The 16,914-nt window shown below is 32.4% G+C and overlaps 2 protein-coding genes across 2 annotated transcripts in view; both read left to right on the forward strand.

Annotated features, from left to right (window-relative positions):
* The window catches only part of LOC149482042 (uncharacterized), a 319,962-nt gene that overhangs the window by 264,059 nt on the left and 38,989 nt on the right, over positions 1-16,914 (forward strand). The window lies entirely within an intron of this gene.
* On the forward strand, positions 13,844-15,300 carry LOC149482045 (uncharacterized). Its single transcript, XM_089703876.1, has one exon. It carries the CDS (start codon positions 14,464-14,466, stop codon positions 15,289-15,291), a length of 828 nt encoding a protein of 275 aa, XP_089560002.1. The 5' UTR covers positions 13,844-14,463; the 3' UTR covers positions 15,292-15,300.

Here is a 16,914-nt window from a genome sequence, read left to right on the forward strand (position 1 = left end):
TCTATCTTGCTTCTTGGAAGTAAAATTTAAATTAGCGAAGCCATGAACAATGTTTACTGCAACTAAATAATATCATTATAATTAACCCATTAGTGCATAACGTTCGATAAATCGGACGTCAATAAAATCGTTATCTTAGGAGTATTAAATATATTTTACTCAAGATTTATCTTTTTAATCTTATCAATATAAGGCCGGCAAAGCACCTGCAACACTCCTAGTGTTGCAAGTGTTTATGGGCGGTGGTGACCACTTACCATCAGGTGGCCCACCTGCCCCTTTGCTTGCTCTGACATAAAAAAAAAACAATTGCCATAACATCTTCTAAAGGTAATCCTATATATAAAACATAAACTCAATAAAACTACATCCTTTATTACAAAGTACAAGGTGTTAAAATGCAAGTGGTGTGTCTGTTTCTCTCTAGAAGCAAGGTTTGAGCGTTGCTCCTTAGAGTATTGCAAGATAGTTTATATGGTTGAACTCGCTCTGGTATAATTTGATTCAAACTGAATAAGAATATGATTCAGAAGCTTTTTACTGTATGAAGATTATACTAATATCACATAATAATGTAATAACTAGCTGTAAATATAACAATAGATCAGTGCTCGTGTTTAATAGTTTTCAAAACTATTTTACTTGCAATAATTTTATATACATAATTCTGACCTATACTTATTTTAAAATCTGGGTATTTTTTTTTCAGAGCAAGCAAAGGTGCAGATCGGCCACCTGATGTTAAGTGGTCACCACCGCCCATCATACAATATTAATATTATAATAATTATTAACGGCCACTTATTTTATAAACTTTATAAAAATATAAGAAACCATAAAAATTTCATTACATTATGATCTACTAGCTTTCCGCCCGCGGCTTCGCCCGCTTTGTCTAAAACCTAATAAATTATATACTAAAACCTTCCTCTGGAATCACTCTATTAAAAAAAACCGCATCAAAATCCGTTGCGTAGTTTTAAAGATTTAAGCATACATAGGGACATAGGGACAGAGAAAGCGACTTTGTTTTATACTATGTAGTGATGATGAGAGAATAAAACGCTCTAAAAATAGTACCTCTTTAATCTTGATTTCATTCACACCTGCATGTAATGTGCATTACTAAGCTCAGTATGAAATTTAAAACTAGGCAACATTTACTAGAGATTAAACGTAGAGCCTTTGGCAGTGAACGTACGTAATTCAATGCACGTCCGAAGTAAGTTTGCTGAAAATATACAGGCGTTTATTACATCGAGTATTCTGGTGGTGAAAAAATTCGTACATCTTATATGTTTTGAGGTGTTTTAACACGCTTTTATAAGCTTTACCTGTTTTTTTTTGTATGTAATGAAATTCTTTAGACTCGACTTTGATCCGCTTTAAACTGTTGTACACTAATCAAGGTTCGGTTACGATACAATTATTTCATGACTCTATATTCAAATTAGTCAATGTAAACAATTCGGTTTTTCCTTTATCCAATATTTTCAGTACTATAATTGATACTGTTCAGTATAACGCTTAGTATCAACAGCTTCCATCTTGATTAAGGTCTTGCACTTTAAAAAAAAGAATAATTTAGCGTCAAATACAATTCCAATAAAAAAGGGAGAGATGTCTAGCTTTCTAGCTTACAGTGTAACATAATATAATAATAAAATTATACAGCTCTTATACCTAGGGAATTGGTAGCCACAACTTCCAATCAGGTTGTCTCCAAGTGTATTAAATTTTCATTCCTTATTGATTGTATATAAATCACTCCATATAACACCTCGTATATTTTCCAAGGTACGTATTTACATAATGTTCATTGAAAAATAACTCCTTGTGTTCGCAGTAAAAAGTGCAAAGGCGTACATCAGAGCAGCGTTTTGTCAAAGCTAAAATGAAACAGGACTTTTTGCGTCCACTATTTTAAAATCGTGTTCACAGCGTAGCGTGGAGTAAAATGTTGTTTTATATTCGTATACTTTGTATTTTCATTCTGTTTTTTGTGGATTTTTTCTTACGTACTAATCGAATGCATGGTCGGTTTTCAACGAGTCTTTGTGCTAGTTGAAGTGAAGTCTCGTGTTTTAAATACTAGAGTTACAAAGTAAAATGGCTGGTAACGTTTTTACATTGTTGAATTTAATTATTGGTTCTTTAAATACATTCTAGTTACTCGTTGATAATAATATGTAAATATTCAATCTGTATTTTTTATAGTCTCTTTATGTATTAAAATTTTAGCTTTGAAATACTACTCTTTCTTACAGGAATAAGTAAGTTTTTCGCAGTCTGGTAAAAAATCTGAAACTTAAATACAACAAATTATTATTTGCCGATTTACTGATACTAGCTGATACATACTAACATGAAAATGAAGTGGATGCTTCATATTATATGTGTGTTCGCATATTCCTAGATTTGATGCGGTGCTGCTGACACGTAGGAACGTGTGTTGATAAATAGTATACAGGTATATATTTGACCTTTGAAATGTCCTTTTTGTTATGTATGACAAAAAAGGACCACTTACTTACTATTTATCTGTCTATCAAGACCCCTTTTCTCAGAAACGAGGAACGTTGACCAGGATAATAAAACATCTCAACTTTTTTGTCGCACGATGAGACGAATGAGAAAATGTGTGACATCAGAAAAATAACATTACTTATAGTTCAATTTTTTTTAAATACCAATTAATAATCTGTCATATCATGTTAATGATGAACCATTTCAATATCTTTATAAAACCACCAGATCACATTTTACACTAATTATTTTTAAACTATGTAGGTAGATCAAGAATTATATAGACAAAGTAAAAACCATTTACATCTATCTACAGAGGTATACAAAATTCATCCTAAACGCTCAGAACGTATCAAAAATGCAAGGGAAGCACAAATTCGGTGACATAGTCACGTAACTGACCCATTGCAGCATTAATTTGCGTAGCTGTCGGTTAGTTTTTAGGGTTCCGTGACATAAGATGGAGAAAATATTTTTTATAAATTTATAAAGAATATAAAAAATTCGATCACGAGGAGGGACTCGAACCCGCATCCTTTCACGCCAATCCGGGGCCTGAAAATATTTTTGTTTGAAAACTACTGAAATTACCATGAAATTACTTATTATAAAACGAGGTTATACTTTATAAAAATATATATTATGAATGAAAAAAAAACAGAGTACGTACTTAGGTTTAGGGAAACTATAAAAAAGTTATGTAGAAGATTTAAACATATAAATATATTTCTCAAAGCATGTAATAATGAGTATGTACCGGTATGAAATATTGAACGATGAATTAATATTTGTACCTCCTTTAAAATATTATAGTTTTAAATATAAATCAATGTTAACGTACGACAGAATAAAAAAACGTATACTAGCTAAGTATATGTAATATGGTAGGTACTTGCCTGTGATAGGCATATTTTATAGCTCATTTCAAGCTTCACACGAATGAACAAATGATTATGTTAAAATTCAAGATACAAATACGGACTTTTGAACGCGCGTTCGATCACACTTGACCGGTTTTACGATTTCTTCAAATTGACACGTAAAGCTTGTGTGACAGTTTCGTGACAGAAAAGGGAAACTTGAGCCGTAGGAAATATTTTATATGCTTACGAAAATCGCTTTTTTAATCTATTTCCGTACTATATGTAGTCTGGAGGAAAAGGCCTGATAGTAAAAATACTGTAAATGTATATAAGCTTTTAAATATCTATTTCATTTATGTCTATAATAATATTATAAAGCTGAAGAGTTTGTTTGTCGGAACGCGCTACACTTAGGAACTACTCGTCCGATCTGAAAAATTCTATCATCACGCTAAGACCATCAGAAGCGGAGCACTGCGGGTAAAACCGCGGGGCACATCTAGTGTATAATATAATAATAATTATAATACTACGTTTTAAGACAAAGCTTGTAATATCTGGTTTAGTATAATAATCTGGCTTCGTTTCTCAGAAATAATGTAATCCTCTATGATGAAAGAATTTTCAAAATGGTTTTGTTCCAGGAATCACCTAAGTATTGTTAGTATCGATAAGAAGATAATATATATTTATTTGTCTATTTATTTATCAATTTAATATACCACACCAAGTAAAATATATTTACAACCTATGGATTAATGCGGTAGGTACATAAAAATCACTTTCTAAGTTTAAGTAGTGATGTGCTTATTATAAAAATATTCTTCGTTTCCGCCCCAACGTCACGTTTGACGTTAATATCTCAAATTTCATACAAAAACGAATTAAAAGCTCCAATTCCCATCACACAATTCGTAACAATTGTCTTAAATCCCTGAATTATTTGAACGAGTAACTTCATCGCATAAATCAGAGCTCTCATAATACCATATCACCACTATTCAGAGGTAATTGAATTCTAGCTTCGGTCGTACCTTGTTCAAACAGTTTGCCACTGCCCACATGTTCTTTGCATGTACGGAAATTCACACTTCAATTTTATATTGAGTTAATACAGTTAATATAGTTATAGTTGGTCAGTAAGTTTGCATAACTTGCGCTGTGATTTTGATCCGAAGGGGATGATTCGATTTGTGTTGTACTCGGATATTATACGACGAATTAACATCTCTTGGCGTTTATTATTGACAGAAAACTTTTGGGATTGTTCAACAGTGTAGCTATCGAAATAATGAAAGGTATTATTTGCGTTAACAATATTATGAATCAGTTGAAACAGCTTGATATTATTAAGTCACTGCTAACTCTTTGAAACATGTATATTTCCGACATTATTCGTCATCTTAGAGATAATTACAAATAACATAATATTGAGTAGGTACTGCTCTATTTATTTCATATGAGTAGAACATTAACTTATGTTTAGGTATCATTTGCCACGTGTTCTTATATTGACCTTGAAGCTTCCTTTAACGTTCGTTTTCACAAACAGCTTATAATATCAGCTTCAAACAGGCTCAAACGTGAGGAATAAAATATTAATTTGCGCGGTATATCTCAAGCAATTAATTCCCGAAAATTGTGCCATCGTTTCTTCGAAATACTCTAATCCCGTACCGTTTAGCATGCGTCAGATAACAAAATTAATCCCTTTGAAATTCAGCGAATAAATCGAGAAAAGACAAATGGTCGGAAATAAACAATAGTGAGTTAAAAAGACATTAAAGCCGAGTTGTGATTACAGTAGTAAATTAAGACGGAGTTACAGGTGTTGAATATTTAAAAGAAACGGGTCTCGTAAAAGCCACTTATTTTTCCAATCACGTAGAGCGTAGCGTTTAAAATCGCTTACTGACTGTAAATTTGACTATTTTACAGACTTTTTTGGGTAATATTAAGTAAATTATTTTAATGTAGATGAGAAGGTCTATTCAAGTTTGCTGTATATAGTAAGGACAGTACCTGAATTTATATTTAACACTATATACTCATTGCATTGTCTCAAAATATACAATCGGTATCGAAAGCAAAATGTACCGAAATTGTGTACATATTGTATCGTCTGAAAGTAGGACAATAGTCTTAACATAGAATACATTGGATGCTATTCTTAAGGTTTATTTTATCCTACATAATCAATAATGTAATAAACTTTATCTTCTAGTCTTCGTAAAAAAATCACAAGATGAATTACTCAAACATAAGGGCAGTTAAAAATTATTTCTATCAAACATTAATGTTACTTAGAGCTAAATTGCTCTTATTAATGTAGAAATACTTATTGCAAAACCAATCCTACGATCTACGTTATATATTATATTAAGAATTAATTAATCTGGACATATAACCAAACTCAAACTTAATGAATATCAGCAATATGAATTTGAATATTCAGTCGCCATTCCGTTAGCAAGGGATAATAGAGCGTAAACGTTTAATAGCATAGGCCTGATACAAGCCTTCGAACATAGTTTTAACGCGCTCTAAAATTTCCTATGAGCATCGTTAAACTTGCAGGACAGAATGAGGTGTGGAAACTGTATTGAAGTATATAACTGTATTGATTTTTTCTGAAAATGAAAAAAAAAACGTACAATATTATAATGAAGCACCAACGAGGCCTTGATGTTATCTAATATTGTTTAATAGGAATCAGTAGGTCACTGAATTTTGTCATCTTGTTAACTGTGAAGAAAAGATCTTATTATTTTGATTACGCATAATAATAAAAAATCAGCATTAGATTATCTCAAATAAATTGCCAAGTACACATTATTGTTATATTTTAAAAGCGAAACATAATTTTCACAAACTACATGTTTGATAAAATCCAAGGCTGGGCCTTGGATTATCTCTATCTTTGTTAAGTTATTTATAAGAACTTAACAAAGATAGAGTCCATTTGAATTTATCTTAATCCCATCCCATCCCACTTAGATAAATGTTTGAAAAAATGCATTGAAAATATAAATCCCATAATCCAAGATTTAAATAGAACAGAATGTCTGGATGTCCATTAACTATGAATTACTTAAGCCCGTTCTTCGTTCCTTTATTTTTATCTCTACAGAGTCGTTAATTTATCTGTCAATTCCTTAATTGAATAAAATCCTTCAGGTTTAACCGGTTTTCTATTTTCAATGCGGACGTGTCTTTAATGTCTTGCGTTTAAGTGAAACAATATTGCTTTGGGAGTTAAATAGTTTCGGATTGTAAACGCGATTTATTGCTGCTGGAGACCACCATAATGCTGAAAATCGAGATAAATCTTACAAATATTAAAAATTCTTATCTTATAATGTTATGTTTTTTTGCCTATCTTTTATATCTTGATAGATCGAATTATGATATGAATTTTACATCTTCAAATTAGTGGTTAGAGAGTGATAAAGGATTCTGCCTCGGTTAAGCATCTCATTTCGACGAACAGCTAGTTTCTAGTAGAAAGTAAACATAAAAATCGTATTAACAATTACCTTAAAATCACAAGAAATTGTATTATTATAAATCTAGATGACGTTACGGTACATTTACATCAAACGAACATAGAGCTAGAGCAAGAGCATTCTTTCGTGATCTCTATTTTAGTGTAAACGGAAACTTGTATTAGAACATTGCATAGAATTTTATGCATTAAACTTGTACAATATGTAGTCGATAATTACTATTCCCTTTCTATTAGTAATACTACTGAATATCCTCTTCCTACTACTGAATATAGACATACCTACATATTTATACGCCCGTACAATCCAGGGCAAGGCCGTGATGTTAATCTGGAATAATGTACTGGTGAGAAAAAAAAATTAAAGTGTTGAAAATACCTGTATATCCTACAACAGTATATAAGGTAATAATTTAAGGAAAGTCAGCTAGATAAATCCTTTCTAAAACTGCCGACTTCCGATTCCGGCTTCATTTGTTAGTTTCATATAAAATAGAAAGAATAGGTACACACATAATTCTATACTTATTTACTTGTAATATTAAAAAGTTGGAGAATTTGTATGTTTGAACGCGCTAATCTCGGCAACTACTGGTCCGATTTGAAAAATTCTTTCGATGCCTATATAGCGAGGAAGGATAAGCTGTATATCCTCTCGCTAAGACCAACAGGAGCGGTGCGCTGCGGGTAAAACCGCGGTGCACAGCTACTATTAAATAAGATACGGCGTTGTTCTCAATGTTTACCTTACCATACACATCATAATACAACAATAATCCCTCGAAAACGTCCTAAAAATTGAAACAACAAAGTTCGTAAGCCAGACAGCGAGTCTCCGGCCCACAACAAAACGACCACAGAATTTCATAGTTGCATTATCCACTCACTTACCTAACGTTTAATTAACAAAGTTTAGCACTTAACCTAAATCCTTCTGCCAAAAGCCAGGTCAAACGAGTGTATAGTAAACACGACGTAATTATAATTAAATTAGATAAAGCAATTTCGCGTTAATAAGCAGGGTAATTAGAAGATATAATTTGTTTTGTTCCTGTTTTCTGGGATCATAAAAATAATTATTGTATGGGATACGGGAATTTTGATTAACGGTAACAATAGGCGGAGTAAATTAGGATTTACAAGAATATAAATTATTATGATGGTATAATAAGGAGGGAATTTATTATAATAATTTTATACACACATTGAGGTAAATTCAAGTACAGTGTGAATAGACTGAAATATTTCATGAATAATATTAACTTTTTAATCAAATTATGCAAAGATATTAATAGAATAGAATATCTATAAATACAGTGTCGGACTAATTTTATAGAAGGCTTGTTGTTTTTCTACAAATAAATCTAAAAACATTTTTCCACTTATTTTGAACCCAAGATAATCTTATTGTATCAAAATCCGATACATGCATTCCTGGTTCCACGAATTTATTATTTTTACACGGTTTTAATATAAACACAGCATCGCGTTCATATGAACTGTAAAGATTTATATCATCAGCCAAAGTCATCCGTAATGATACCAAATTATGCCAAACTCCTGACGTCTATTGTGAATACATCTTCCATTACTCGCCCATTACCAGAAAACAAATATCTACCCCGAACAAACGCCGTAATGGATCTTATTCCCACATCAACTTCCACTGCACCGAATATTTGTTGAAGAATGAATATTAAAGACTTGCATCATTCATCAGCGACTTGGTTATGATCGATGGAGCAAGCTGGCTTACGTCAGCCGTGGAACATTATGAACACTCATATTTCTTAACTCGTTAAATGAACTTTTGAATAATTTCTTCCGACGGCTGCAGAATTTGCAGTTGGAATAACATTAGCTCTGCAGTTGAGAAAACAGAGATAAGATTTATGGATTGGAGACTTTTGGGATGTTATTTATTTGATTATGCTAAGGAGATTATGACTTCCGAATATTTTGCAGCGTTGGCTCTGAGAACTTTTAGTTTAATATACATAATATTATGTAGTTAATTAGTACTGTGAAGTATTGTAAATGCTCAGAGATATTTTTCATAAGGATAAGTATCAGAATTATTTGAACTAACTATGACAAAAGTTATAAAAATATTCATATTTATACAATGTCTAGATCCAAAGTAGACTCTCTACATAGTTGGAATTAGATGCCACTGTAAAAAGAAATTAATTGAGACATAAACCTTTTCATTTAGTACATCATTTTTCCTATAATACCCGTATACAATAACAAACATCACATCTAACTAGTCAGTAAGTAATCAGTTCCATAGCCGCGTATATTTTTAATAAAACCCTAAAAGTAACTATCAAAAAGTAAAAATAGCTTTTATACATCTTCGAGGGTTTTCATATTGACCCTTACTCTATTATTCTTTTACATTATTATTCTTATACATTATTCTTTTATCACAAATATTTTTGTATAAGATACTTCGTTTTTATGAGTTTTTGTTGAAATCAAGGACCATGTACCCCATACTGTATTATTGTGAATGGAATTTACAATGCATAACATTTTATAAGATAAACAATAAACGTGTTCAAAGACAATTTTGTAAGATATTATATTAAGATATATAAGAGATAATATGTTAAACAGGATAATAAAAAACTAATAGAAAACTTACTGCATTCATTGATTTATTTACTTTATTGTATAGAACAAGCTTTCCGCCTGTGGCTTCGTTGCTCTAATATAATAAATTGTATACTAAAACCTTCGAAAACCACTCTATCTATTAGAAAAAACAGCAGCTAAATCCGTTGCATAGTTTAAAAGATTTAAACATACATATTATATACGAACAGATAAAAATATATCAAAATACCTGCAAAAACCATCAAAGAATGCCACATTCATACCTTAATTTCCTCAGTACAGCTTCGAGTGACGTTAGAAGGGTGCTCCAGTAATCTTCGGAGCCATGTAACAAGTGACATGATAATGCTTCGAGATTTTATTGACTGTGAGAGGGAATTGAAATTCCCCGTTTGTGTGACTCTTGATTTGGCAGTTATTGAAAATCGCGGCTTGATTTACGAAGGAACGTAAGTTTTATGGGCGTGATTTCTGTTCAATTCTTCAAGTTGATAATGATTAGATGTAGATTTAGATTGAATAATGTAGCATCTGTTATATTGGACTGGAACATAATATGATATTTGCTTTGGGAAATATTATATCAAGTATAGATCTCCCTACATGTTGCAGGTTGATGTAAGAGCGAGCGCGCACGAGCAACTTTGTCTCCGCAACTATTTTGTCTCTCCCATCAATTTGTATGGGGAGTTGCGTCGCTACGTGCGCGCACTTTCATACTAGCCCATAGGTGGGAGAGACAAAATAGTTGCGGAGACAAAGTTGCTCGTGCGCGCTCGCTCTAATAATTATAGATATTTGGTATATTATTGAATGATGACATTATTAATGACTTTATCTCTTGTCAATGCATATAGAATTGCCATAGGAAATGGTGATTTCATAAATATGAAATTAACATTCACAAACGTTGGGTAATTCAACCGAATTGATGATGATATTACTATGACATGATTTAAAAATGCTTTTCCACCAATAATGTGCGAGGATGTCTAGCGAAAAGTATTTTTGTAAATAACCTAGTATCGCTTCAAGCGCTTAACGCTTCGATCTTCAAAATAGATGAAGCTTTTTGATAGGTGGTTTACAAATACATTCCTCGCAAGACATCCTCGCATACTATTGGTGGAAAAGCAACCTAAATAAATTGAAAATAAAGCACCTAATAATCCATACTAATATTATAAATGCGAAAATAACTCTGTCTGTCTGTCTGTTACTCAATCACGCCTAAACTACTGAACCAATTTTCATGAAATTTGGTATGGAGATATTTTGATACCCGAGAAAGGACATAGGCTACTTTTTATCCCGGTAAAATGACGCAATCCCAGAAATCCCACGGGAACGGGAACTATGCGGGTTTTTCTTTGACTGCGCGGGCGAAGCCGCGGGCGGAAACCTAGTATTATATACAAACAAAATAAAATCGTCGTTTCATAAAGTGAATAAATGCATACAAACAAAGTCGACACTCGAATATTTCCTTTACGTCAAAGGGATATCTTGTGTTAAAAAGCACGAAAGCGTAAACAATTTGAGATTGTGCCGTCTACCTAAACGGAAGCTCCTACTCAGTGGACTTTTCAATTTTGTCGAGTGCTGAGGAATTTATGCTGGCTGCTAGTGTTTTCTTTTCATTTCTAAAAGAGCATTCGCTGCGGGATCTTTGCTGACTTCTTAATATCTGTGTTGAATTAGTATTTGCGTTATAGATTTGCCAAAGGATTGTAAATGGTACTCAGCTCTTTGGGGGTTTTGTTAACAGAATATTGAATTATGAGACTGTGTTTTTTATTGTTTCTTTTTTGTGTTGAACCAGAAGATTTTTAAAATGTTGTTTCTCCATGTTACTATATACATTTTTAAACCTTAAATTTCCTAATCTATACATTTAATAAAATCGTAGGAAAGTCAAAACTGTACATTGAATATTTTTTTAAAAGAATACTTGATCTATAATCGATATAGAAGCCAAAAATATAGTTTTTAGAATTTTTGTCTGTTTGTCGGTTTGTCTGTTTGTCTGTGTGTATTTCCGGGCTAATCTCAGAAAGTACTGCATAGATTTACTTCAAATTTTGCATGAATATTCCTAAGAGGTCGGGTGAGGATAGTTTAAACATATTATCATGATATCACCTTCGCGGGAGGAGCTGTGAACCTTTATTTTTCTTACATATTCCGTGTACTACGACAGCGTACAATCTAAAGACTCATGTTTAAATGTTGGTTTCGAGTAAGCCATGCTATTATCTAGCTTTACAAAATAAAAACTATGTCATTTACGTAATTTGGGCAGAGAAACAGTTTAATGAATTTAGTAGTATAAAGACAAATTTGAAACAGCGCCATCTATGAGATTTCGTAAAAATCAAATCAATTTACATGTTATCACTACTGAACAACTGTTGAAAATTAATAATTTAAATATAATCATGTTATTTATTTAACTCTTTAACCCATATCTTCCCTTCCCTATAAGGTGCGCTTATATTTCGTGTGAATATACTACATTTTTAAAAGTGAGGGTAGATGTTTATTATTTTAAGTCAAACTAGACACCATTACAATTAATCTAATATTGATTGTGTTCATTGGTTACATTTTTAATCTTCGTGTTTTATAAATTTATAAAGAATAGAAAAAATTCGATCACGAGGCGGGACTCGAACCCACATAATTTCGTGATCGAATGTTTCTATTCTTTATAAATTTATTATTTATAAATTTATATTTATAAAGCATTTGAATAAATAAATAAATAAATAAATAAAATTAAAATAAATGTCATAAAACCAAAAATATCAAATTCAATCTTCGTGTTTTGTGAATTTTCACCATGCGTTCCCACAAAAGGTAAGTTGTTACTTTTATAGGTATTTATTTTTATAATGATAGCAATTCATGTTTTTTATTGGTTTTATAATGGTTTTATATTACACTTTTAGAATGAAATAATAAAATGATGAATTCTTTTTGACTTTTACAAGATTTTGAGGTGCGTTGGGAACAGTAGTTTGTTGATAAAATTTTATTTGTAAGTAGCTTTTTTTATTGATTTACAATTATTAACGTTTGATTTTTTATTTACAGATTCAATGTTCATAAAATTATATCGCCTTTGGAAGACTATTTCTGCTGACAATTTTACAACACCACTTGAAAATTGATGATTTGATGATGAAGATAGTGGCAGCAAGGATTAAGTGGAAATTAGTAATCATCCGCTTCGTCAATTTTTGACTGAAGTTAATGTCCAACGTATGGTTCAATCATTGGAAGTATCTCGGGTAATTTTGGAGGATATTTTTCAGGAAGGAGAGGAGGGGCAGCCAACCACATATCAAACTACTACGTTTTAGTACCGAAAAAAATGTTATTGCCAAATGAAACATAAATTTTGCACTCACAACTGTACAAGTTATGATTTTTATTCTGACTTTGCTGTTATCTGATTATAATATTTATCGTTATGGCTATCGAGGTACCGACCGTACTGGGATGAGAGTACATGATATTATACCTACTCATCATCCAGGATTGCTTAGAGCATTTTCACACTGAAAAAGATGTTTTCTTTGAATCGTAGTTGCTTCATTTATTTATTTTTAATCATTTTACATAATATGTTTTATATTTGCCCATTTTCATTATATTTTATAAATAAAATGGAACCAACATAACTTTGTTGTGTAGGTATCATTTCTCTATTAATAATCCGTAGGCATATTTTCCGAGCACCCCATTTAAGGTGCGGTCCTGAAATTATAAAAAGTTAATGTATACTTTTGCCTAATATAAGCTCAAGATCATTTTTAGATAAAAATAACAAAAATAACTTATTTATTAAAATTTAGTAGATAAAAGAAATTATGTTACGATTTTATAAGAAAACACAGTATATTTATTAGGCGGCGGTGATCTCTTCCAGGCAAAAGATATTCATCAGCTCAATAAAATTGAATAGTTGTTGTTAGTTATTCTTTAAATTCACTGATTGTAATGAGCATTTCCGCATGCAAGTTGTATCGTAGTTTAGATATATCATAGTTTTGACACATTACAGTTCCAACAAAACCCTCAAATTTTTGAGCAGAGTTGAGCAAGATAATTTAAAAAATGTGCTGTGTTAAGTATTATAGAAAAGGTTAGTTCGTTGATAATTATCATTTCTTCATCATTTACATGGGTGTTGTTAAATGTTAGTAAAAATAAACTTTGACTGTTAATACTTTTGTTCAGTAAGTATTTACCTGTATGATTATTGCTTGGTAATTAATATGTATATTTTCATGTCGTATAGCTAATTATGAGAGGGCGCTAGTGTGCCAATGTTTACTTCGGCTCCGTATTAAAAGTGATCTAAAAATAAAAATAAGTGAACTTACTCAGTGGAAAAGACAAAAGTGAAGAGGCAAATAAGTGACTTACAACATATATTGTAAAAAACGTCTTATATGGTGTGAAAACTCTATAAACAGTGAAAATTGCGTGAATGTGAACTATCCGTATTTCGTGTTTAAACAGTTACATCTCCCCAAATTTAGACAATTTGAAGTGAAGGACTAACTAAAACTGATGCAAATCGTGAGCTTTCAAAATTCTAGAAACCGTTTGTCAATATAAAAGTGATATAAATAACCCTACTTCATCGATACCGCCCGGGATGACTTGCACAAATTAGCAGTTTAGAAGTGGCTCAACTGTTTCAAAGTGACTAGCGACATCTGTGGAAAGCTACCCGTATCACCAACACAAAGATATCAGCAAAGGCACTAGCGACACCTGTGGAAATCTGCCCGTATCACTAATACAAGTCAAAACCATCTTCGATCTACGAGCGATCCAACAACCTTAGCAAGCTGACTTAGGAACACAAGAGGGCGCTAGCTTAACCAAAACAACCACTTGAACAACTGCAGTAGGTACAGAATAAGTTAGGAGATGGAGGAAATTATGCACGAGCTTCGAAAAATTCGAAGAGATTTGGATGAACAGAAAACCGCAATAGAAAAAAGTGGGGAAAAAGTGACCGAAAAAGTTACGCAAAATATAAACAGTATATTGGATGACAAGTTTAAACTATTCAATGAAAAATACGAAGATCTAAGGGAAAAATGTGAAAACCAAGAAAAGCGACTGTATTTTCTGGAAAAACAGGCAAGAAAAAATAACATCGTCTTTTTCGGAATAAAAGAAGTGGAAACATCATATTTTAACCTAGAAACTCTCATAATGAACTTTATCAAAGAACATTTTTCTCAGGACCTGGATCGCAGGGATATTCAAGAAGTTAGAAGAATAGGCAAGAAGGGAGAAAGACCTCGCCCAATAATTGTCACTTTTTGTACACTTGGCACAAAAATAAATTTATTTAAAAATAGAAATGCACTAAAAGATACCGGTTACTATATAACTGAAGATTTTCCACAAAATATTCTGGAGAAGAGGAAAGAGCTTCAGGAACAAGCAAAAATCGAAAGGGAAAAGGGAAACCTTGTAAAAATAAAATACGATAAGCTTGTCATAAGTGAAATAAACAGAACAGCTGGAAATAACAAAAGAATGCTTTCAACTTCACCTGAAAACAAAACTACAAAAGGAGCTGAAACAAATACACAGGCTAATAAAAAAAATAAATCTCAAACGCAAATAAGAAGAACTTCAAGCCTATCGGAAGGCATTATAAAACCGGGCATGCTGAATTACCTGGTCAACAAGAACACTAACAACTCATCAGATCTACAGCAAAATAACAAACTTAATATATAGCAACTACCGCCCCCCTCTCGCAACGTTAACATACAACAACCACTATCAGAAAACCTAACTCATCTTCCAAGCCGGCTGGTCACCGTGGAAGATCATGACCAAAACCCTCCAAACTACCGTCCACAAAATGAAACCGCACAAAATACGTTATATATTCTGACATACAATGTTAGAACACTTTCATCATATGAAAGTTTGATAGAGCTAAATGAAGCTTTCAAAGAAATTAAATACGACATTTTAGGTTTAGCAGAAACAAGAAGGAATGGAAACATTATAGAAGAGTACGAAAACTTCATTTTCTGCTACACTGGTCACACACCTGGAAGACATGGTATAGGTTTTATAGTTAAAAACCATCTTAAAAATAATATAGAAAGCTACATTGGCATATCTGAAAGAGTAGCCATGTTGAACCTGAAATTTGAGAGTACTAGACTATCCATCATTCAAGTCTACGCCCCTACTGCACAAGCAAACGAGAATGAGATCGATGACTTCTACGCGACAGTAAATAGGGCAATGGATCTAGCACATAGAGACTTCATAGTGATGGGCGACCTAAATGCTAAAATTGGGATACCAAAAAAAGAGGAGCATTTAATCATGAAAGGACACGGATATGGAATTAGAAACGAGAGAGGACAAAGATTAATCGATTTCGCTAGTGAAAACCAACTGTCAATTTTAAACACCTTCTTCAAGAAAAAACCCAAACATAAATGGACCTGGCGATCACCGGATGGAGCGTACAAAAACGAAATCGACTTTATATTATCAAACCGACCACGTTTGTTCAAAAATATAGAAGTACTGAACATTAACTACCCTTCGGACCACAGGCCAGTAAGAGCTACAATATCACATGATACACTTTTCAAAAAAAATAGAACAAAGTTTGCTAACTGTCAACAGAATATAATAAAAAGTGAAGAAGAAATCTCCAAGTTCAAAGAATACCTAAACTCTTACATATCGAAAGATCAAATGTTAGCTGAGACTATTGTCCCAGTTCAAAAATACTACGACAACTTAATTAAAATCATCACATTAAGCTTACAAAACGCCCGAGCAGCACAAAACCCAAAGAAAGTCCACAAAATATTTTCAGAGCGTACATTAAAACTTTTTAAAAGAAGACAAGAATTACAGAAAAGCTCAAATAAAACTAGAGCAACAAAAAACGTAATCTCGGCGCTTTACAAGGTTGTAAACAAATACATAAAAAAAGATTACGCCAACTATAGATACAAAACTATTGAAAAACATCTACGCCAAACTGGAAGCACGAAAAAGGCATATAAAGAGCTGAAACCAAATAAAACCTGGATAGAAGAGCTAAAACGAGGTGAAATAGCCAAAAAGAATCGTGGCGACATCATCAGCATAGCGACAGAGTTCTACAGAGATCTCTACAGCACAAAAGAGCCAGAAGACACTAGCCACGAGAACCTATGTTACAACAGTGATGGCAACGTACAAAAAAGCCTCCAAATTGATGAAAATGACGTCATTGAGGCATTGAATAAACTGAAACTAGACAAAAGCCCGGGCTCGGATAACCTAGCAAACGAGACTCTAAAGATAGCCGCTCCAATACTAGCTACACCTTTTACAATTTTG

The sequence above is a fragment of the Colias philodice genome, chromosome 15 (assembly GCF_061535455.1).
Source record: "Colias philodice isolate Cphi_HAF_F1 chromosome 15, ilColPhil1 Martin Lab GWU primary, whole genome shotgun sequence".
Classification (NCBI taxonomy): domain Eukaryota; kingdom Metazoa; phylum Arthropoda; class Insecta; order Lepidoptera; family Pieridae; genus Colias; species Colias philodice.

What these genes read in the sequence shown, in the direction of transcription:
- LOC149482045 (XM_089703876.1), top strand. Translation starts at nt 14,464, where the DNA reads ATGGAGGAAATTATGCACGAGCTTCGAAAAATTCGAAGAGATTTGGAT.